Source organism: Ailuropoda melanoleuca, chromosome 2, assembly GCF_002007445.2.
Source record: "Ailuropoda melanoleuca isolate Jingjing chromosome 2, ASM200744v2, whole genome shotgun sequence".
In the NCBI taxonomy this organism is placed as follows: domain Eukaryota; kingdom Metazoa; phylum Chordata; class Mammalia; order Carnivora; family Ursidae; genus Ailuropoda; species Ailuropoda melanoleuca.
In genome coordinates, this window is record NC_048219.1 from 145,135,390 (window position 1) to 145,159,683 (window position 24,294).

The 24,294-nt window shown below is 44.3% G+C and overlaps 1 protein-coding gene across 3 annotated transcripts in view; it reads right to left on the reverse strand.

Annotated features, from left to right (window-relative positions):
* NFE2L2 (nuclear factor, erythroid 2 like 2) overlaps window positions 1-21,834 on the reverse strand; it is a 33,759-nt gene extending 11,925 nt beyond the window's left edge. The window contains exon 1 of one of the 3 annotated variants that reach the window (XM_011234207.3): window positions 21,582-21,834. In XM_011234207.3, coding sequence (XP_011232509.1) covers window positions 21,582-21,626 — 45 coding nt within the window. In that variant the 5' untranslated portion in view covers window positions 21,627-21,834. Of the gene's footprint in view, window positions 1-20,410; window positions 20,670-20,729; window positions 21,508-21,581 lie in introns of those variants that run through there. The other 2 variants (XM_011234209.3, XM_011234208.3) reach the window with 2 other exon arrangements.
* Between the last annotated feature and the right edge of the window lie 2,460 nt (window positions 21,835-24,294).

Genomic DNA, 24,294 nt, shown 5'->3' on the forward strand with positions numbered 1-24,294 from the left:
CTCTCTCTGACCAATAAATAAATAAAATCTTAAAAAAAAAAAAAAGAATGATTCTACTGGGAAACACACCACACCAACACACACGCGTGTGCGCTCCAAAAGAACCTTCAGGAGTGCTGGCTCTAACTCTTCCACCTACTTTACCTAAGGTTCACTGAAACTCACTGGGTGTGGACTCACCACATGGCTCGGCTCTCCACGGTGAGGTCAACAGCCCTGCCTGCCCATCCTAGGTGCCATCCTCCGACAGGGCGTCCACCAGGACGGAGAGCAGTGCTCCAGCACGACTCAACTGCTGGGGCTCTTTACAGCCACTTCCGCTACTTCTAAACACCCTGTGATCCACCTGCTTTGCGTCCTGCATTTTTTTTTAAGATTTTATTTACTTGACAGAGCGAGCGCATGAGCAAGGAGAGCGGCAGGCGGAGGGAGAAGCAGGCTCCCCGTTGAGCAGGGAGCCCATGGGGCTTGATCCCAGGACCCTGGGATCGTGACCCGAGCCGAAGGCAGCCCTGTAACCGACTGAGCCACCCAGGCACCCTGGGTCTTGCATTTGTGAAAAGAAATTATTTATTTCAATCTTAAAGCTCCTTTTCAGATTTCACTGCCTACCATTAGCTTTAGAAAGTAAGAGTCCGGGGAGTCACCCGGGCTTGGAGGCTGAGTGCGTACTGTCACTGGCTGAGCGCCGCTAGCCAGAGACCTTGTCTGCCATGGTGGGGGTAGGTGCTGAATATGAGATACAGATATATCATATGTGGTAATACATATAAACTATCTAAAACCCAAGTTTTTTTTTTTAACTGTACATTCTGTTAAAATACATTCTAAGGGGTCTGGGTTTTTTTTTGCATGTTCTCTTTCGAGTATGAGGTATTTCTTGAAATAATGAGCCACTAATGTCTAAAACCTCATTTTACTAGGATGGTGGTAGTTATAATACAGGTGGTGGGTCAAGATCAACAAGATTAGTGCACGTAACTACCCAAATGGATCACCTCTCCATCTCCCCATCTCCGCATCTAAGCCACATATACAGATCACCTCTCAGGTCCTGGTAACTGTACAGAAATAAGTCAGTCTCTGATCTCAGTCTGGACACCATGAGAAGCATACAGGACCCAAGGCAGCATGACGGGAAGTATCACTGAACTGCAGAGACAGACCTCACAGAGGTCACAACCAACATAAAGTCACAACTGTGTGAATGTGAATGTCCCCCATTCGATAAACAAGGGTTGTACCTGGTTTCCAAAGGTCTAATTCAAGGAAACATTTAAATGCAAAGGAGGTTATGGAGGTGGAGAGAACACAGAACAATGGTGGCGGTAATGTGTTACCCCTCTCCCCACGGAGGCACGGATTCTCCAGCACAAGGCCAATTCTCAGACCCAGAGACTTCCTCCCCACATGTGGACTTCTCCGTCAGCATGACTCATGTCAGCTGAGCTGGGTATTACTGCTAATGCCACACTGTCACGGAACGCTACAACTGGAAGGGACCACAGGACTCACCGACAGCCCCTTTCATTTTCCCAACAGGGCAGCAGGCCAGAGGATGAAATGACTTGCCCCAAGGTCAGAGGTCAAGGATTCCAAAACCACCAACCTCTCTAACTTTACGACTCTTCCAAGTTACTTGGCAGAGGGGAAAAGACACATTGATACATTTTTGCTCCATCTTAATTTTTAACCGAACCTCTCTTGCTCTAACTTACCAGCCTGAAGGTTTCTATTACAGCTGGTGTTGGCCAAGCACTCAGGACAGACAGGGGTATTCGAGGGCAGTATCTCATTCCGGCCTCACTGCAGTGCCCAAGGGAGCTGGTTTATCTTCATTTAGGGATGAACATATTTAGGCTTTGGGCACAGAGCAACCCTGCCCCAAATCACATGTTTGGCAAGTGGCAGAGCCAGGACTCCAACCCAGAAGGGACTCTGGGCCTGCCAGGCTCTTCCCAAGCTGTGGGGCTGCTCCCCGGCATTCACACCTCAACAGGAGGAGGTCTGGAAACTGCTTTAGCCCCAGTGCCCTCTCCCCAGGCAGGACACGAAGATTTGGAAGCTGTCCCTCTTTACACTCAGACCTGCCTGTCCTGATGACTCCCGGGTAAATCAGGTGCACCTGGCTGCACCAGGAGAGGTTCACATTTAAATCTACCTTCCCATAAAGACAGCAGTCACCCCATACTTGTTTCTCTCTTATCTGGGCTTTCTTACAAAGGTCTGACTCAACTGTGAACTCCTTTAGGGCATGACAATGTCTTTTTTAAAACAGATAACACATGTATATGTGGTACAATATTTAAAAGATGCAAAAGTAATCTCCCAGTTACCCTTCCCAAAGGCAACTGCTGGCATCAATTTTTTGTGTTTTCTTAGGAAGATGTTCTATTAAATACACACAAATAGCATATAATCATTGTGTTCCACACTTACTAATGTATTTTAGGGACAGTTCTAAATCAGGGCATAGAAATGTTCTATTATTATTTTTGAAGATTTTATTTTTCAGTAGTCTTTTTTTTTTTTTTTAAAGATTTATTTGACAGAGAGAGAGAGGGAACACAAGCAGGGGGAGTGGGAGAGGGAGAAGCAGGCTTCCGCTGAGCAGGGAGCCCAATGAGGGGCTCGATTCCAGGACCCCAGGATCATGACCTGAGCTGAAGGCAGACACTTAACGACTGAGCCACCCAGGCACCCCTATTTTTAAGTAATCTCTACACCCAATGTGCAGCTTGAACTCACAACCCTGAGACTGAGTCACATGCCTCACCGATGAAGACAGCCAGGCTCCTGTTCCAGTATTTTTAATGGCTGAGCAGTATTTCATCATAAAGCTGCACTAGAACAATATATTATTTAATAACATAACTATTTAATTAGTCCCTCCTTGGGTTTTTAAGTTCTTTTGGATCGTTTACTACTACAAATAATACTATAATGAATATCCTTGTACATAAATCATCCCATAAAAGTGGTGAAGACATCTGTGGAATAAAGAATTATAAGTGGAACTGCTGGGTCAAACAGTACAGCTCACCCCTGAACAACGTGGGAGTTAGTGGCGCTAAGCCCCCACGTGGTCAAAAATCCACGTGTAACTTTTGACCAGAAGCCTCACTGGTAACAAACAGTAGATTAACACGTTTTCTATGTTCTGTGCATTATATATTATATTCTTACAATAAAGTAAACTAGAGAAAAGAAAACGTTATTAAGAAAATCAGAAGAGAAAATACATGTAGCCGGAAACATCTTTGTTTATGCGGACCCGTACGGTACAGATGAAACCTGTGTTGTTCAAGGGTTAACTGCTCATGCATCTGTAATTATGACAGATATTGCCAAACAGCTCTAACACAGTGGTTGTGCCTTTCACACCCACCCCAGCAACGTGCGGGAGTGCCCATTTCCCACTCATGCATCCTGCATACCTTACATCATACTGGCACACGGTACCCTTATGATTAACATGTATCAACTGTACAAGGTCTCCTATATTAATTCCAGAATCATTCCAAAACCAGCCCCTCCCTCTACATTCTACCAATGAAGTTAAGGCTAAAGCTGAGAATAAACATTACAGCTGGCTGGCTAGCAAGCAGCACTTCTTTAACCACCAGTCCATGTCCAGACTTGCTCCTGCCAGCTTAACCTTGGTTGATGCCTTTGGAACTAGCGGAACACTTGCAGAAGCAAGAAACGGAGAGGCTGTGGCACACACAGGTAAGACAGAGGCTGGGCCAGGTCTCAACAGTGGAAATACCATGGCATGTCAGGCAGACCCAAAAACCTCTGCCTTTCTCACAGAGAAGGCAAACGTCAAAGGAAAAAAGCAAGTCCAGCCTAGTTGACGCCTCTCCCAAGTTCTTAAAGACCAGGAGAAAGCATTCTTTCTAGGGACAAGTCTCTCAGGAACAGATGTTTCTTGGTCATTAAATTACATTTAGAGGACGCAACGGCCTAAGGAAAGCTGACTGTGATCCTGGAGACCACTGTCCAAACCCCAGGTTTACAAATGAGGTTCCTAAGGCCACGAGATGCTAAATGAGTAACTGTCCCTAGGTCTCATTTGATGAAGCAGAACTAAGGAGGGGTCATATGGTCAACCTAACATAAATTAGATTTTAAGGTACTTTCTACTGCAATGTCTATTACTTAGGACTCATGAAATATTAGGAATTACTCTGAAAACAGACCTTCACAAAACTGTTGTGTGGCACTGAACCCTGCAGCCAAATTAATGGCCTATAAAACCCTGTTATTTGACCAATGTCTAACATGCATTCTTCTGTGCAGAACTTTCCTTCTACCACCTCCAAATTTCCTGAAGACTGTGCCCCTGCTCAACACGTCCGAACTAAGCCCCTTCAGGAGATCATCTCTGCTACCACAACAAAAGCAACTCATAATCAACATGGAGCCCCCAAACCTCCAAATCACAGAGACAAGGCCATGTACCCACTAAATGCACATTCCAAACTTGATGGAATCATCCAATGGTTCACTGAGAACAAGTGTGATCCAAGAGATAGTTCTACACTGCTTTGGAGAAAGAAAACCGTTGAAGACAGGAGCCCATACATTTCATAGTGCTTTCAGATCAGAAAACACTTTCACGAGCATTCTTTTTCATTTTTTTCATTTTTAAGAGAGAGAGGGAGAGAGGAGGCGAGCACACGTGCACACCAGCGAGATGCAGAGGGGTAGGGAGAGGGAGACAGAGAATCTTAAGCAGACTCCACACCCAGGGTGGAGCCCACATAGGGCTCTTGATCTCACAACCCTTAGATCATGACCAGAGTGGAAATCAAGAGTCAGACCTTAACCAACTGAGCCACCCAGGTGCGCCTCACGTGCATTCTTATGTCATTTAATCCTCACACTACTCTGTGTGAAGATCAGTGGGATGAAGAAACTGAGGTTGAAATAGGCTGTCAAAGGTCACACACTTGTCACCTGCATTTTAGGCAGAAGCAGCCTCCCCTAATCTGATGGACATATTCATATATCAAATCACCATTTGGTAAATCATAATGCCTCCCTTTCTTCTTCCAAGCCTCAAAATACAAATAAAATTCGGGTTTGTTCTAAGGGTGTTCCTTGTAGTTTGTTGGTGGCTTCTTCCTTTAAATCAGTTTTGCTACCCTTGTAAGAAAACAGTACCATAAAACAGGCCTTGACTTTTACCAAATGACCTAAGACAACCTACCCAAATAATAAACACATGAAGTCAAGCTCAGTCTTTTTCTCAAGGACAACAACTGTGGGTCTGGTTTAAAATCTTCCGGCTTTGGGAAAACGACTTCTTAAAGTATGACAGCCAGATGTGTGGAGGTTCCCAAAGTAAATGTTCACACAAAGCATGGGAATTATTTTTACCTTATTACTACTCCCCATGATTGTATCATTATACAGCCCAACAAAAATACATGTCAAACACGGAACTGACCATCCTGTCCATTGTTAGGCAAAGCAAAAAAATTATTTTTCCTTACCATCAAAAATAATTTTTTTCTTTTTTTGAAAGTTTTATTTATTTATTTGACAGGGAGAGGGAGCACAAGCAGTGGGAGTGTCAGGCAGAGGGAGAGGGAGAAGCAGGTTCTCTGTTGAGCAGGGAGCCGGATGCAGGACTCGATCCTGGGACCCTGAGATCACTGCCTGAGCAAAAGGCAGACACTTAACTGACTGAGCCACCCAGGCGCCCTGAAAATAATTACTTTGAAAGTCCTTTTCTTCAGTCTGGATCTGGGGGAAGTTTAAGTTCTTTGCACCCCTGACACCCACCAACTTTCCAAGGCCACGCTGCACGAGGCAGTAGGCTATCAAGAACACCAGTTTCTGGTCCCCATCTAGTCATGCCATCTTACAGTATCTTTTAGCCTCGGGTTCTTCCTCTGCCAAAGGACACGGCTGGGTTAGGTAACTCCTAAGATCCCTTCCTCTAAATACCTCTGATTCTATGATGTCCAAAATGTAAGTCTGAAATCTAATTTGGAATTTTAAGACAAGCTAATTTTAGCTACCTGTAATAAATGCTCTAAAGCAGTACTGTCCGATAGAATATAATGCAAACCACATGTATCATTTTAAAAAATTTAGTAGCCATACTATAAAGACCAAAAAGAAACAAGTGAATTTCATTTTAACAGTATATTTAATCCAATATATCAAAAAAATTATTTTAACATGTAACAAAATTTAAAATTATCAGTGAGGTATCAGAAGTGGTAACACACTCAATAAACACTACAACAAATCTCATGGATACGATCACGAAATGTACTGTACTCCCAGAATAAAATTATATTTAACAAAAGATCTTAACACTGTTTGTTTTTAAATTTATTTATTTATTTTTTTAAGATTTTATTTATTTATTTGACAGAGACAGTCAGCAAGAGAGGGAACACAAGCAGGGGGGAGTGGGAGAGGAAGAAGCCGGCTCCCAGCAGAGGAGCCTGATGTGGGGCTCGATCCCAGGACTCCAGGATCATGCCCTGAGCTGAAGGCAGACGCTTAACGACTGTGGCACCCAGGCGCCCCTGTTTTTAAATTTAAATAAAAATTCCTTTAAATTAAAAATTCAGTTTCTCAGCTGCATTAGCCCCATTTCAAGTGCTCCAAAGTGACAAGTGGTTAATGATGGTGCAGCTCCATGGAAGCTTATAAAGTCAGCCCTCCACACTCCTATGGGGGTAATTCTATTGAACCAATCTTTTCTGATTTGCAAATTACTTCCTGGGGATACAATGGGAACATTAAGTCTTCCAAACCTCACCAGGTAGTATTGACACTGCTAGCGATTTGTTGTAAAAAGCACTACAGTGACCTTCAAGTGTTCGCGTAAGTCTGAATGCCTAAAGGGGCTCTTAACGACTGATGGGACCTTGATGGTCCGTTACTCAGCACTTACCAGTCCAGAAGCCACACAATTACCAGACTATTGCAAAGGTCATCTGAAGAATGGAGAGAATCGGGGGGCTTAGGTGATGGGAAAGCACTAGATGTTCCAACTAAGGATATGAACTAGGCTGAGTCTGGAAATTATATTTCAGCTACAGTCACATGCAGAGGCTTGAAGATGCACAACACCCGCAGGTGTTGCCAACGCCAGGCAGCATCCAGACCTCGCACAGCAAAACTGTAACTGGTGTATGTCTCCTAGCTCATGCTCTTAAGATCAGTACAGAAATCTTTCATTTTCCTTAATGCAAATCTTTTCAATTCACTTGTTAAACGAATTCGTAAGGACAAGGGTTACCCGGTGCGTCTTCGCATTAAGATTTGAGAATCAAAGATCACGGTGCCTGCCGCAGGATTCTGACTCCAGATAAAGAGAGGTACGACACAATCTAAGTAATAACTAATGATGACGGCTACTTATTGTGCACTTTCTACGTGGTCAACATTTCCGCACGTCCTGGCGTCTATTACCTCATTTACTCACAGCAATCTGCAAGGCAGGCGGCATTATAATCATTGCCCTTTTGGAGGGAGGAAACTGAAGCACAAAGAGGTTAAGTCATTTTGCCTGAGGACCCCTATCTACTAAATGACAATGAGATCCAACCCAGGTGTATGTCACAGAAGCACTCAAATACCACAAGCTTTTCTTCAGGATAACCTAGGTCTCTCCGGGGAGACTGCCCAGTGTGGTACCAGTTAGGGCTCTCCTGTTAACTAGCTGCACGGACTAGCTTGGACCTCGCCACCGAGCCTCACTGTGCCATTCCTATCAGGGATAACCGGGACACTAAGACTAGCCTTACAGAGTTGTTTTCCATAGGAAAAAAAAAGTATGTAATGCCCCTTGAAAATATAAAGGACAACCAGGGGTGAGGTATTAAAACTTAATAAATTCAACTCCTGTTGCGATGTCAAATGAACACGAGAAGCATCTAACTTTTAGACTTCTGGGTGTAACTACTGTAAAAAAAAAAAATAGAAGGTGAGGTCATAATTTATTTACATACGGACATCTGCATGGCAATATCAAAGAGTAGTGAATGTCGAAGTTTTCAGCTGTGTCATCTCCCCTCAAGGGTTTTCCAGAAGGTCTTCTTTCCCTTTACCACTCTACCCCATCCCCCCTTTTTAAGGCCAGAGTCACTCAGGGGTAGCTATTACAAAAGGAACATTTCAGTCCTGAAAGACTAAAAGAAGGGGTAGGATTGGGAAGAGGACAACGGTCGCAGGGTCAGCTCAGTTCATATTTGGACTTGGCCTTCTACTAATAGACTTCTATTCCCCAAACGCTTTCTGTTTGTTCAACTTGCCTGTGGACACTGCTCCTTTTCTAGGCCCAGAACCCCAGAGTAAGAAATTCTGCCACAAGTGAAGGAGTCTGTCGGAAGGAGTTCAATGAGACGGCTTATCAATGCACATCAGTACAGGGAACCTGGCGGGTAGGCTGCAGGGTCCCCCCGGGAGACCGGGGCAGCAGGCAGCCCTCTGCGGTCACAGGGCACACGTGAAGTCTTGCCATGGACTGGTTTTCTGTCTCTGGAGACTTCAGTGCCCAACGTGAGGGACATGCAGAGGGAGGACCACAGGAGAATAAGTTTATAGCGAAGAACAAAAACGGGCATGAATGTTTATGCCTCTACAAAGCTAGAATTCAAGGAGGGTTTTTTTTTCAGGTGTGCCAAAGAAATCTCAGCCCCCCACAACAAACATCCCTGACAGAGAAGAGACACATCGTGGGAACAATAAACACAGCCACCGTTTGTCCAATGTGCGCAGTGTGCTCGGTCTCGTGGCTAGTTCTTCTCTGGCTTAACTGTCAGAGCGCCATGGTAGGGGTCCTCCACGTTCCAGTGATGATGAAACCGAAGCACATCCCACCACAATGTCCATCAGCTTGACCTCTCTGGGCCTCAGTTCTCTGCCTACAAAACAGGGATCATGTCCACCTCACCGGGCAGAGTCAGGAACGCACAGGACGAGACCCGTGTGCTGAAGCATCAACACCCTGGCCAGCACTGGGAAGAGCCCGAGAGACCTCAGCTGCCATCGCCGAGAGCGTCAGATGCCCACCTCTGTCAGCTTGGGGCTTACAAGCAAAGCACTCGGGGGAGGAAAAAAAGAGAGGATACTGTCGGTTCTTTCTTCTCTTGGGTGTCTCTTGGGTGAATACTGCTAATCACGGGGCTTGATAGCCAAGGATGAGACTGTAACAGTTGAAAAGGCAGTAAGAGTGAATCGATCTTAGAGGAGGGCTCTGTACCATCTTGGAGAAGAAAACAATCCATCCCTCCAGCAAAGCGGCAATTTCTGGCTCATTTTCCCTCCCCTTCCAGCAGGGGAATGAATACAGTGGCGGATGCTTTCTCTTACAACACAGCAACAGCAGGGTGTGCAAGTTTGAGCACAGGTGCTAAGATGACGGGGCCAACAGAAAGAGGAAACCTCCCCTCCTTTGAAAAGGGGGGCTGAAAAAATTCTTAAATGGCTAACAAAGGTGGTACAGACTGGAGTCACTAATACAGATTCTCAGTACATGCCCTCATGCCAAGTCAACTAAGCCACCCCCATCCTTCTCTCTGCCTCCAACCCAGCCCTCTTTTGATTCATGGGCCATAATAGCTTCCTGTCCTCCAGCTCATGTGTCTTCCCCTTTCCAAAGACTTCTGTGACTTTGAACTACATAAGTAAAACTTGAAATGCCACACATGGGCATTGCAGGGCTCTCTACAGTCAGCCCCAAATTAACCTTTCACCCTTCACCCCTAGTGACTCAATCCGTTGTCAGAGCCCAGCTCCCGCCTGCGCCCTTCCTCAGACTTCCAAAGGAAGCCTGAGCCAAAGAAATCTTACTGACTTAAAAAAAAAATCTAGTTAAAATGCTACCTCCTCCAGGATGTCCTCTCTGAGCACCCCAGCTGGAAATGACATTTTCTCCTCTGTACTGTCTTGGAGCTGTCACACATCACAGATGAGCTTGTGTAAATACCAAGCTGCTAGAAGGCTGTAACAGGCTCACCCTCACTTTACAGAGCAACTACTATTACGTAAACACTAGGCATGATGCCAGACACCAGAGTTATAAAAATGAGTAAAATACAGTTCCTTCCCTAGAGAAAGTCATATCTTAACCAGAGAGGAAAGAGATGTAAAGTCATTTATGCTCACTGATAATGAAATACGTATAATCCAGGTGTACAAAGAGCAAAAAGATATCAGGAGGAGGGGCCGTTTGAAAAGCGAATGTCCTTCAAGGAAGACAACACATTTGCTGCATTATCTTGTAAGAGTAAAACAACTTCAGGCTCTGAAAGTTCAAAGGTGTGGAAATACATAATAAATATTTGTGGAATGAGTAAGTATACATGTAGGCTCAGGATTCAGTATTTTAATTGCATACCTAAGGTATGTGGGATCAAAGAATTCTAATTACTTAAATAACAAAGATACTGTGTTTGATATCAGTTATGACCCAACAACTAGTCATAGAAAAAATATTTATTAAAATTATTTCATAGTTAGCAATACTTCAAATTATTCCTTGGCTGCTTTACTAAAATCAACGTATTACACCTTAAAAACTATAAACACTTACCCCTTCAAGTTAACAACAAAATTGATTTTCTGAGGGAATCAACATGACAGTATCTTCAAATATCCATCAAAGAATCTTGCAACCTGAGTAACACATCAATCAGTCAACATAAATACTAAGTGTATGTTCTTGGAGGACACCAGTTATGTCCCTCAGACTGACGGTCAAACATGGCAACCTCACTTTGCCCCCATATTCTAGACTTTTTTCAAAGCATCAATCTATTACCATAATATCTTAACTTCTTCAATTATTCTATACTCACTGCTCAGACTTTTTCACAAAGTACGTGGTAGAAAAGGTAGTAAAGACCCAGAGAGATATGGTACATGACTTTTAACTTCATCTTGAAAATTTAAAACAATGTTTTTTATCTTTTGAGGACAGGTTCCTTGCAGCTGTAGGCCTGAGAAATGGTCCACATTAGCAGTGACAGTATTACTGTATCAAGTGACACTGATCTCTGTGTTAAGTGAACTGGACCACACAATCTACCTGAATAAATGAAATGTACTTGGCCCCTCTGGTTTCCGGAGCTTTCATCACTTTCTCTATCACTCCCGGCGAGTTTAGCATAAAAGGTGTGCATAGGCTGACATCTGAGGTGGTGGTGGGCTTGCCTACAAAGAACAGGGAAGTACATAAGGAGTGCCCCCTGATCCGCGGTTTTGTTTTCCACCAGTTTCAGTGACCTGCAGTCAACCAAGGTCCAGAAGCAGACGATCCTCTCTTGAGGTATCGTCAGAAGGTCAACAGCAGCCAGAGCAAGGCCCGTATCATTCAGTCCATCTCATCACGCAGGCGTTTTACCATCTCGCATCATCACAAGAAGAGTACAGTATAGTATTTTGAGAGACCATGTTCATAACTTTTATTACATTATATTGTTATAATTGTTCTATCTTATCATGCTGTTGTTGATCTCTTACTGTGCCTAAATGATAAATTAAACTTTGTCCTAGGTATGTAGGCATAGGAAGAAAAAACATAGTATATATACGGTTTAGTACCATCTCAGGTTCAGGCATCCACTGGGTCTTGGAACTTACCCCACGGATAATGGGGGATTACTGTAATATCCTAAGCTTTCCTGGGCACAGTAAAGTCCTAGCTTTGAACCATCTCTGGAAGTCAGCGTACCACAGTGGTTCTGCCGGGCTGGCACCACCACCAAGGAGCAACTGATATTGGACGGGGATGAGGGAAGGGTTTTCTAGTTGTCACAATGATGCTGAATATCCTGGCATGCGGGACAGTCCTCCACCCCGAAGAGCAGTTCAGCCCCTATGCCAGTAGCACTCCTGATCAACACTGAGCAAGCTCCTTGAAGTAGGGACACTGCCTTAATTAATCTTTGTACAGGAGTTCCTCACTCTTAAGCACCTAACAAAACACCCATAGTCATCAGACAAGAAAAGAAGAAATGGAAGGAAGGAGGAAAACAGGGAAGGGAGAACAGGGATTGTGGGCATTCTAAATCCCTGTTCCGCCACTGGGAGGAACATAACCCTGGACAAGTTACTCAACTCTTTGAACAGGTTTCCTTCGTCTGTAATGGAGGTAATGGCCCTTATCACCACAGATTTGTTGTCAAGATCAAGTAAGAGAATATGTCCAAGATCTACTCAGTACCAGCAGGTATTCAGTAAATGTTAGCTTCTTTCCTTTCCTTCTCTATGAAATTGCTAGTTGTCTGTATTCAGATACCTTGTAACAACAAAAGGCTGATTCTTTTCACATTGGAAGTGAGTTGGTAAAAGGTGAACTGCAAAGAACGACTCACCCCCTCCCCCCCATCTCCATTACTATCTTCACCAAAACACACACAAGTGCTGAAGAAAGGGAGATAAGTGAGCTATCTAGGGGAGTCATTTCTACTACCATCCCTCTGGGGGAGAATATTTATCAGGATCAATGAGAAAAGATGTGAGGTTCCCCAGCTCTTAAGATACCCTCCCTCCTTTCTGAACTTCTCCCCAAGTTCAGGACCCAGCAGCCTAAGTCCTTCAGCAACACCAGAAACATCCCTACGTGGAATCATTCCTGCCCTGGCATCCCAGGACACCTCACAGGGGAAGGGAGGCATATGACCTACCAACAACGGGAATACTCCCCCAAACTGGGAACTCCCTGAATGGAGACGTCTGTCCTCTACAGGAATGTCTAAGATTACGTTATTACTGAACTGCCCAGTGGTCACATATGTGTACTTGGTTAACTAGAAGGGGCACGAGGGGTGCTGGAGGGTGGGAGGGAGAGCCCTTCTCTTAGGGTTGCCAGCTCCTGACGCGATGCGAACTTCCAGAGGGCAGTGGCCTCCTGACGCTGCTCATCTCTGGGCTGTCTGTCCATCACATACGGAATTAATTTCCTACATTAAATTCCCCGGTGGAAATACCTCGTGTGGTTTCTGGTTTTGTAAACTGAACTCTGGACTGTTTCTTAACCTCTCCAAAGAGTTTTCTCAAGAACGACAAAACCTGTATTAATAGGGTTGTTACAAGAACTAACGGTGATGAGTATAAGTAGCATAGGTAAATACTCGAAAATGCTTTCCCTTCCCTCACATGGAGAATCTAACTTGGGAGCTGCATGCTGAAGAACAAATCTAAGTATTAAAGATTCCTTCAGGTAAAAATTCCAGGTCCATCTGAAGCTTTCCTCAGGAAGAGTCCAAAGGTCTGTATTCCTCCTGGGTTCATTAAAAGAAATCCCTTAAGCTAGTGTTCTTTTTCCTCCCAAACTCTCTCCCTTTCATGACAGAACCTTTTTCCCAAGTCAAACAGAAGCTGGAATTTCCCTCCTCAGAGTCATCATCCTACTCTCAATCCACTGCCCCCAAGGATTCTCCCAAACATGCAGCCTGGTAAAGAATTTTCTGGCAGAGGGTGAGCCTGTCGCTGGAGAAGAAGAAAGGAGCCTGAATTCACAGAATGGCTTTTATTCTTGGTCCTGGTCTCAGCCAGGGAACCAGCAGCAGAACATATGGGCCACAGCTAGCACAAAGTGAACCAGCCCTGTTCCTGTCCTTTGGGGTTGGTTTCTCAATGTATATTTTAATTACGGTTCACTGAGAATTACCAAGAACAAAAACAACTTCTTGGGGCGCCTGGGTGGCTTGGATGGTTAAGCGGCTTGCCTTAGGCTCAGGTCATGGTTCCCAGGTCCTGGGATCGAGCCCCATGTCCATGTCCACTCCCAGCTCAGTGGGGAGCCTGCTTCTCCCTCTCCCTCTGCCTCTCCCCCTGCTTGTGCTCTGTCTTTGTGTGTGTGTCTCTCTCAAATGAATAAATAAAATCTTAAAAAAAAAAACACTTCAAAAATTGCCAATTTTCCCTACTGCAATTAAAAAAATACAGTTTTTATTTTGGGTGGTTTTCATTACCAGGGTTTTAACCTTAATTTTTTTTTCCTACGTCAAAAAATTCAGGGCTCTTCAACACTCTAGACACAGCAGCATGACTCCCCGGATCCAATACTATAAAATAAAGCAGCAAAAAGGGCCGGTTCTTTAGCCAGCCCTCAAGCTCCTACAGAACCCACAGCGCAGTTCCACCAGGCGCCCCACCTCTGTTCCGATTCTGTTCACAGAAAGCAACAACACACCATAATCATTTTCCCCTGGATTCTAATTCCTCAGACTGGAACAGGCTGGCTTCTACATGCATGCGCATTATTATTTTGTGCTGAAGCAGAGCAGACAAAAGGCTGTCAAGTCTGGAGTAAAGCAAAATTCCATACCCTTTATCAGTAGGCCACCCACAGGGCAGTCAATATTGCCCCCACCTCTTACACAGAGGTGTGTGTGTGGGGGGGAGATGGGAACTAACCCACCCTGAATGACGGCTACATTCTGGCAAAGAAGGAAAAAGGCATGTAATGGGAGAAGTAATTCTTTGAAATACAAGTATGCGTTGCAATAACCTAAACGTTCACACTGCAATCCTTCTGTTTAAAGGTACTTTTAACATTCATTACATCCATCACCCAGTACAAAATTCTAAGAATAAAAGAATAAGATACTGTTTTTTAAATCTTAAAAGAACAGGTTAAAAGAATTTCAAACTACTGATGACTAGTGTGAGAAAAGCAGCAGCTTCCCAAGAGGTGACTAACGGCACCCCTCCCATGACAGATGGTGGGGAAAGGCTGGAGATGGGCTGCAAAAGTTCTGCCCGGCTACACTACGGAGAGGCCAAGGCTGGAGCGGGGTGCCTGCTCCCTTCTGGGCCTGTTCCCATCCCGTCCGCTAAGCCCGCTTCAGAAGGCCCTGAACCACACCTTCAAGTCTCTTGAGTGGTACTGCTGTGCCGTACAAAATCCGCACACTCGCAAATCATTCAGAAATTAGGCTCAGTTTCCAAAGATGTACACCAGCCAGCCATTCAGATAAGTACAAATGGCAGCCACTGAGGTCAGAATATAAAGGAGACTTCACCAGGCAGATTACGGGGAGTCAAAAAATGACCTGCTAAAAATGCCTTATAGATTTAAGGTTTTCGTTCTTTTTAAATAGGATAATGAGGCAGAGGAATACAGAGCAAAGAACTTCCCAGAGTAAGGCCAACCCTGTCCTGGCCTCCAGGCTCTCCAACACCTTGCCCAAGCACTCTGTCCTCAATGCCTTTTCTATACTATCTCAAATAATCCAGGTGGCATGTTCTCACAGGTCACATTCCTGACAAAACACAGAAAAATTCTGACCCACTTGGAGAAAACGTTTTTAATAACAAAATTATCACCCAAATCAACTTAAAGAGCTTAAAGAGCTCAAGTTATATGTACTGAATTTCAAACATTTTGCCAGGCACCTTAAAACGGTTCCCAGATTTAGGTGTTAACCTTAGGATGTGAAGATCAGTGATCAAATACAAAACAACTTCTTTTCATGATTTCAGACAGACATCCTAAAACCATACCTTCGAGGGGTACCAAGCACTGAGCTAGGTGCCCTTTCCAGAAGCTTAAAAAAACAAAAACAAAAAAACAAACAAAAAAACTGTTGCCTGGGTCCCACCACCATGGACTTTGATTTAATAAGGGATATGGCCTGGATGCCGGTATTTTAAAATACTGATGGTGATTCTTCTAGACAACAAAGTTTAAGAACTGTTGCTGCAGGGAACAAAAAGAAATACATAAAGTAGAAACAAACCAAATGCCTATCAACTGATGAGAAGATAAATTACCATATGGTGGAACAGTACTCGGCAAGAGAAAGAATGAAGTCCTGTGCTACCCCCATGGTCAAACCTTATAAACACTACATCAAACGAAAGAAGCCCATCACACAAAATTGCATACAGTATGATTTCATTTATATGAAATATCCAGAATAGACAACTCCACAGAGACGGAGAATGGATGAGTGGTTACCAGAGACTAAGGGAGTTGAAGGGAAATGGGGAGTTATGCTAGTGAATACAGGCTTTCTTTCTGGGGTAATGGAAATGCTCTAAAATTGTGATGATGATGGCTGCACAGCTCCAAGTACACTAAGTCACCGAACTGTCTGTTTTAAATGGGTGCACTGTATGGTATGTGAATTCTATCTCATAAAGCTGTTTTTTTTTTTTTTTTAAAAGGACAGAAATATAAATTCTCTGCCCAGCTTCCAACGAATTTACAATTTAGCTGTAAAGGGGAAAAAAAGATACACAGTCAAGACAAGTATCAGAGCAAAAGCAATTTAATAAAATTACTAATGCAGAAAATAAAAAACTCAAGTTCAAAAGAAGGCTTCAAAGTCAAAATGATCCTATTTTTTCTTTTCTTACACAATCATTCTTCTCTTATTTAAAAAAAAAAGCAATGGAGGGCTCAGATCTGCCAGTATGCTGTTATTACAGGCCTCAAAGTCTCCATTTCCGAGCTTGTGAGAAAGGAGTGACTACTTAGCATTGCCAAGGAATTTTTTTTAATCCTCCAGAACACAGGCTCTTGATGGGATTGTAATGAGTCTCAAGAGCCAGTTATCAACAGGACCAGGGGAAGATGGACTTGGTGCTCTAAATCCTCCTTAGGTCCTGGATTTGTCTTTACCACCAGAGTTTGGGCCAAATAAATTCACATGCTTACACACACAGAAACTCTCCCATATGGGGCTTTATGATACACAGGTATTAAAGGCCATGTGCAATAAAGATGACTGGTTAAAAGTGCCTCCTATGCTCAGAGTTCCTAAAATTCTTCTTTTTTTCTCTTAAGTTCTACACCCAACGTGGGGCTCAAACTCATGACCCTGAGATCTAGAGTTGTACGCTCTACCGACTGAACCAGCCAGATGACCCACTCCTAAAATTCTTAAAAGTTGAAAAGTGTTTATTGTGGCCGGGGCTGACACATAGAAAACTCCCAACTTCAGGCAGAACGGAATTTTCTTTAGCAGTCCTGGTTTTTTGAGGGGGTGTCCCTGTGTGGGGGAGGTTAGTGTAAGAATACCATTTTTTTTTCCCTAACACAGTTTGGGAATGTAAATATTATACACTTGAATGCATTTTTGCTTTTGTTTCTAGAAAACATACCATTATCAACTGAGCAATTGAAAAGCCTTGGTCTGTATCTTAGAGCCTTTTAAATAAACATTTGTTGGAGCATATTTAAAAGCAAGTGGCAATGAAATTTTAGTAACTCCTAGAAATCATGTATCAAAATATAAATTATTTTCTCTATGTTATAGTAAATTTAAAACAAACATACAGCCAAAGGTAAAGGAGGCAGGCCAAATACTGCATTTAGTAAACCTGTCTTCCTATACCTTGGTGTGCAACAGATTTCCGCAAACTTGCAAAGTGATTGGACCAGGCATTTAAATGCCCTGGGTTTATCCAGACTAACTTTCAGGCAAATCATCCACTGGATGGCAGCATCCTTAATTAGACAAATAAGACAATAATTCTGAAGATGACTTGTTTAACAATAAAGAGTAAGAAATAACATATTTAATTTTGAAATGTACTGTACTCAAAATCCTAAGTAAGCTTCAACAAGATAGATTTGAGCTCTTATGCTTGCCTCAATTCAGAAATGCCCCAAATAGGAGATTACTGTTTAATTTGGGCCAACAGGTATCTCCTAGCCATTTTCCACTCAAATTCTCCCCATTTTACCCACTGACCTTCAACCTGGCTTAACCCAGTCTTTCCCACTCTTCGCCATATTACATATCTTCACTATCAAATTTATTTTTGACTACTACTTCAAAACAAAAACAGCCAATGCAACAGGAGAATGTACCAACTAACAAGGCAAATAAAGGTAAACAAAGATTCCAATAGCTAACAGATTTAGTGAAGAAAAAGGAAAATGGTCCCTGAAAAATGTGATGCCCTAACCCCAATCCTAACCCAACCCTAACCCTAATCTGGAACACTGCCAAAATCCCAGGATTTTTTAAAGTACTATTATATTAAGAAATGATCCAGGGGTGCCTGGCTGGTTCAGTCAGTAGAGCACGCAACTCTTGATCTCGGGGTTGAGTTTGAACCCCATGCTGAGTATGAAGATTACTTAAAAATAAAATCTAAAAAAAAAAAAAATCCTGCCTCTCTAAATTAAACCCCTCTAGGTCTCTGTGTCTTCCTTAAAAGGCCTCCATGCGGTAATTCCATTGACAGGTTGTATTTACTCTCCCTGTATTTAAGAAGGTCCACCTCCCCCAATACACACATAGTTATTGAATTTCTTGTTAAGGGGAAAAGGTGCAGAGATCAATCTTTTTAATTCCTGCCTCTCCTTCCCTGAGTTTTTCTCAAATAATCCATTTTTTAAATAAAGTATGAGCTTTCCCTTCCATTTAAAGTTTAAGTAGTCTTGATCTTGTTTGGAAGTGGTGATTAAAAGCCACTGGAGTCAGACTATCTAGGTCTGATTCCCATCTCTACCACTCTAGTTGGGGGATCACAGGTGCCTGGTTGGCTCAGTCAGTGGAGCGTGTGACTCTTGATTTCGGGATCTTGAGCTTGAGCCCCACACTGGGTGCAGAGATTACTTAAATAGATGAATTAATTTAAAAAAAATAGTTGAGGCACTTTAAGCAGGACTCTTGGATTCTTTTCTCCCCCTGGAAACTTGAGATAATAGTATTTCCCGTGTCGTTAGTGTGGAATTATGCATGTGAAGCAATTATTGCAGTGCCTGGCACGCAAGGAAGTACCCAATAACTCCTCTATTACCATCTTAGTGCCAAATTCTTCCTGCACTCAAGGGTTTGCACTGAAAAATTAACCCCAGACCAAGGAAAAATTAAAGAGAAAATATTTATGCAAAGCCCCCTTTAAATTATGTTCAGCCAGTAGGGAGGCAATTCTCAGAAAAAATGTGCTTATAGTCCATAGAGGGGTCCTTTTCTATGTGGCTCTGAAGGATATTTCATCCTGAATAAAAATAAATATTAAGAAAAATAGTGTATTTGGCTTTCAATTCATCCTGGTAATCTTAAAGACAGCATTTCTTTTTTCCGGCATTGTTTATAAAAACCCAAGTTAACAAGAAAGAAAGACTCCAAAATGGCCCAAGTTATTTTTAATGCAGAAAGTCTACTGTGAATTGTGTATTTATTCTCCGACAGGCAGCTTCCATAATCTCTCAAAAGTCTGAAAAGTCGTATCTAAAAAGTCAAGCTGTTCTCGTTCATTCAGATGAGAGACCTGTCTTATTTTTCTTTTGAAAAATAATCTTATCAGTCTAGTCCAAGATCAACTTCATCCCTTCTAAAATAAAAGTACTTTATCTCTCCAAGACACCCTTGGAAAGGGTAATGGATGGTTCCTTCCACCTAACGGAAATACAGAATCTAAGGCTCTCCTTACTACCCTGTTTATCAACATCTCCTCCCCCACGCAGATGAAAAACTGTATCCTAGTACCATCTCACACCTGGAATTTCTTTGACAAAGGTCAGAATCCATTTTTGACTCTGTTGAAATCTTTCCAGAATACCAACAACTATTTAAGATAAATCAACAGTTACAGACATGAAACTGATTCCAAATTTTACTCCATTTTCTTTTTTCATAGTATTCAGATATGAAAATTGTGTCTGATTAAAGGTGGAAAGGTAGTTAAATGAAACTGAAAATTCACATTTAAAAGAGAAAGCAATACACATGCTTTATGAGCTTTTGTATGTATGGAACATTAAATTACACGGTTCTTACTGTTATTATTTAAAAATAATAGAGAGCTCTAGGCTGCAATTTAGAAAAACAAAAGTCCATTAGCCTCTTATATCCTTCGATCATAAAGATTATAAATGTCTATCCGGCTATATGAATTACTGCTGAATAGCAGCTAAACTGAAAAGCACAATTTATCTCATACTAGTGCGAACTGGGGGAATATGATCCTAATCATTACTGGGAGAAAGTTCAAGGCAAACAGCTTTAAACAACAAAAAAGCACAATTAATAAATTATCAATAACTTAAAATCTTACTTTAAATCTTCAAGATTAGTCTAAAACTTCACACTTAAGAATATAAACATATGCTTTTACTGTACTTATTACGTTACATTTCCTTGAACCAAATATTTCTTCCTAAGAACACAATTACCAAAAAAGTTGGAAATAGAAGTATCTACTTCTTTAAACGTCCCTACAAAGTATGAACAGAAACTTTTCACTTTTATAACAATTTACAAAACTTGTTAGCAAAACATTAAGAAACAGAAGTGTTCCTCCCTCCGCCCTAGCAAAAGAAGCAACATGCTACGAAATCGAGGCAAATTCTTAAACAGAAAAAGAAAAACTGTATAAAGCACCCAAAGAAGAAATAGCGTACGACAGAAAATTTAGTGACAGCCTAAAATCAATAGAAATTCTAATCTACACTCGAAACTCTTACCCTTGACAGCACAGAACAGAATATCCTGCTTTACACATTTTGGAACTGCAATTCTGAAACGTTAAATCCAAAGACAAAGCCGCCCTGGGGAAAATAACAATTGCGCAACAGATCAACAGCTCCAACTTGTCCCTTGGCCCCGGCGCGGCAAGGTTTGCACGCTATAAAGCAGGAAAGGGCCAACCAAGGGCTGCCGTGACAGCCAACCGTCCACTGCCATGGAGGCCGAATCCGCGCACGCCGCGAAGCACCGCGCGGGGATCGAGAAGCTGGGGCGCGGCGGCGTCCCACCTCAGTCAGCGGCCTCGCCCGCACTTACCGGCCGGTTGCCAGAGGCTGACCTTGCATCTCGGAGCCCGAACCTTTCTCACTACGCGAGCAAGCGCGCAGGTCCGTTTGGACTGCCGCACGTCGGGGCATCGGAGCGCGCCGGGCAATTCGCGACCTCTTCCCTCCCCCAGCCTGGGGGCTGGGCTTTCTCGCCAAGCTGCCTAGCAGCTATCCGGCGGAGGGACTGACCGATTACTTCGCAACCAAGCGCCCTTCGACGGTCCAGCGGGGTGGGCGCGCAGCGCCACAGTCCGCGCCCACGGAGGCCGTGGATGGGGGCGGTGGCAGAGCAGGGGCTCCGGGTCCCAGTTCGGAGGAGACCTCAATTCCCCCGAGAGCGGCCCCGTGACTAGGCACATTTTTGCCGGCTCCGAGGCGGAGGAGCAGCGCAGCCCCGGAAGGGCCGGGCCGCGCCGGCTCAGACCGCCAGCGTCCGCCCCCTCCTCCTGCCCGGCCACCTCTGGGCCGCTCAAACTCCGGGGGCCAGCTGGGGCTCCCGAGTCCCAGCTCCGGAAGCTGCGGACGCGGCTACAGAGGCCCCTTCGCCCTACGCACGCGAACGTAGCCTCCAGACCTCCACCCAGTCGCCCTCGGAGGCCGCACCCCCTACTCTCCCTCGTTGCCCCTTGGGTCCTCGCGGCCCTCCCGAGTTCTCGCTCGCTTCTCCTCCCCGCCCGGGCGCGGCGCAAGCGCAGCGGCTCTAGTGTGCGGCCGCTGCAGTCTGGACTCCGGCCGTAGACGGGAGAAGCCGGCTGCGGCTGTCCCCGCCCGGTCTGCGGCTCCCTCGCGCCCCTACCCCTGTCCTGGGACCACTACGGGGCTCCAAGGGTCGGGGCAGCACCTGCTGGGACGGCAGTCCGGGCGGCGGCAGCTCCAAATCCATCATGATGAGCTGGGGATCTGCTCTGGCGCTCCCCGACGGCGGCCCTGTCCCAGCTGCCGAGGCGCGGCGCGGACCCGGCTGCGGAGGCGGTGGCAGTGGCTCCTCCGGACTCCCCGGCACTCGCTACTCCGCACCCCCCGGCACTCGCTACTCCGCAACACAGCCCGAGTGGCCAGCCGGGCTGTTGCCCCGCTCCGCCTTCCGCCCCCCGAGGGCGGGGCAAGAGCCCGGGCCCTTCCTTCCCGGGCAGGCGGCGCGGGCCCAGCTTCCGAAAATCCCCCACCCCCGCTCCAGCTGACGCAAGAAGCTCGGTGGCTGCGGGCGGGGGTCCCAGTGGGCGGCCGTGGGCGGAGGAGCCGCGTGCCCGGAGGAGGGCTGCATTAGCTCCCCGCTCCCTGAGCTAACCTCCCCCCCAACCCCCGCAAATAAAACCTACGCTCTCGGCCCGCGAGATTAAGAGTTGTTTGCCGAAGGTCGCTCGGGTTCGGGCGCTTTGGAACAGTTTAAACAGTTGGAACAAACACGCCTGGAGACCCGGCAGAGGCGCGGGTATCGGAGCTGCGCCTCCCTGATTTGGAGTTGCAGAACCTTGCCCAGGTTTATCTCGCTCCACCGCTCGAGAGTGGCGCCAGCCCTGGGGGAGGGGGCTAAAGGTTTGGACCCAGGCCCTGCGCAAGGCGAACTGCCCTCTCGTCCTCCGTCCCCTCCGGGGCCGGGGCCAGCGGGACTTGCCCAGGGCAGATGTGGACCGCGCGGGGAGCTCGTGCTCGCAGTCACCCTGAACGCCCTCCGCTTACTGCCCCCGCGCTGGCACTCTCACTAGGCCCAGATCGCCAAGGGCAAACGGGGAGGTCTCTTTTGGTCGGGATAGTGGTCAGTATTGCCCCGCAAGAGTTTTCTATTCCACTAGAGCGCACACACAACATCACAGATGGCGTCTTTTAACACTACAATACTACAACGTGCCATAATCTTTCCAAGTTTCTTTTTACGTACACAGCGTATAATTTGAAAAATAAGAATAAAAAAAGAACAAGTTATAAAATAGTTTGTGTAGTATGGACCCATCTTCGTAAAAACATGTGGTGTCTAGGAAAAGAATTGAAAGTTGTTCACCAAAATAGTAGCTGTAACATCACGAATGTTTTTTATCTTCCTCGTTGTTACTTTATTTTAAATCTACAATGAACATGTATCACGTTTTACATTAAAAGCGATTATTTAAAAAGTAATCATTGTCCACAAAAAATTTCAAGTACTTGAAAACAGGAATATTGCGAAATCTTTTTAAGAGAGAAGAGATAAATGGTTTTGTTCTGTTTTCTCTTATGCATTAACAATCTTTCTAACTCTTTAAGAATCCTTGTTTTTAGTTTCTGGTTTCTTGGAATTATGCAAAGCCAGGTGAAGTAGTGTTGGCAGAAGTTTTACTATTTCATTCAAAAACCTGTCGGGAGTGGGAGGGGGGTGTGGGGTGGTGGCTGACTATTGCAGATCAACGCCCAAAAAAACTACAAAGAACTTACTTCTCTTGGTTGCATAATTTGACACTCCCAGGATTTATCTGTAAATTTAAATGTTCAAATATTCCTTGAGGTAAGTGAAGCCTAAATTAATTGCTTGTAATTGAAGCAAACTTCTTCAACTTGAATTAAACCTTTTCAGCTGTTCTTTGAAAAGCCTGCAAAATGATCTGCACACTGAAAACAAGCTTAGGAGCAATTATCTACAATGAACCTGACATGAAACATGCAGAGACATAATGAAAAGACATTTCTGCGTCAAAGAAGGGCACAGGAGTATATTCTTTAACAATTCAAGTTACTTATTAAAACTACTACATGGGAGAAAGTAGACAATGAACCCAGAAGGTAGGAGATACCAAAGTCATATATGACACGGTTGCTGCCCTCAAGAAGTTTATAAAGAGTTTGGAATTTCCTTGTTAAGCAACAAATTTCCATTGAGTTTAATGAATGAAATAACCTTTATTCTTCAAAACTGCAATTGCTGGGAGTGTATTATTTTAGGCACCTACAGAGTACATATTTCCAAAGGGAGGAGAATAATATGATAACAGTCTAAACATGTTAAAGAAAATAAACATTAATGAAAGCTGCTTGGTGTTCAATGGTGGTTCCGCACCAGGAAAGGGAACCCTAGTCTCAGACCATCCATGTCAAAGAGGTTCCCAGTCTTTGCAGACACTGAAATGACATCTTCATGTGAGAACCTGGGCCCTTCCTTGCCCTATAAACTTACCTATTGTGCTGTGGGGGCACAGATACTATTCGTTTTGAGAAGCTCCAGAGGAACAGGAAAGAGGATGCTGGTTTTCTTCTGTCCTGGTGCCATGGGAATCTTTACTGCCGGCTCGCCTAGCTACTAATTAATTTTTTCCCTCAATTTGTTTCACATGCTACTAACCCTTGCACATTTCCATTGATGTCTGAATTCTGTGCTGTTTTTGGAAAGACAACCCGCCATATATGCTTCAAATGTTTCAGAATTATAATACTTTGTTCTAAAGTTATAAAAAAATAAGCATCATCAATCATCAGTTAAGTCTTCTGAGTACACAAAGTTTGGATAGTGGTGATGCAGTGACCCATTTATTTCACCTTCTTCTCTTTGATCTAATCTGCCAAGTTTGCAAGGCTATGAAAGCACC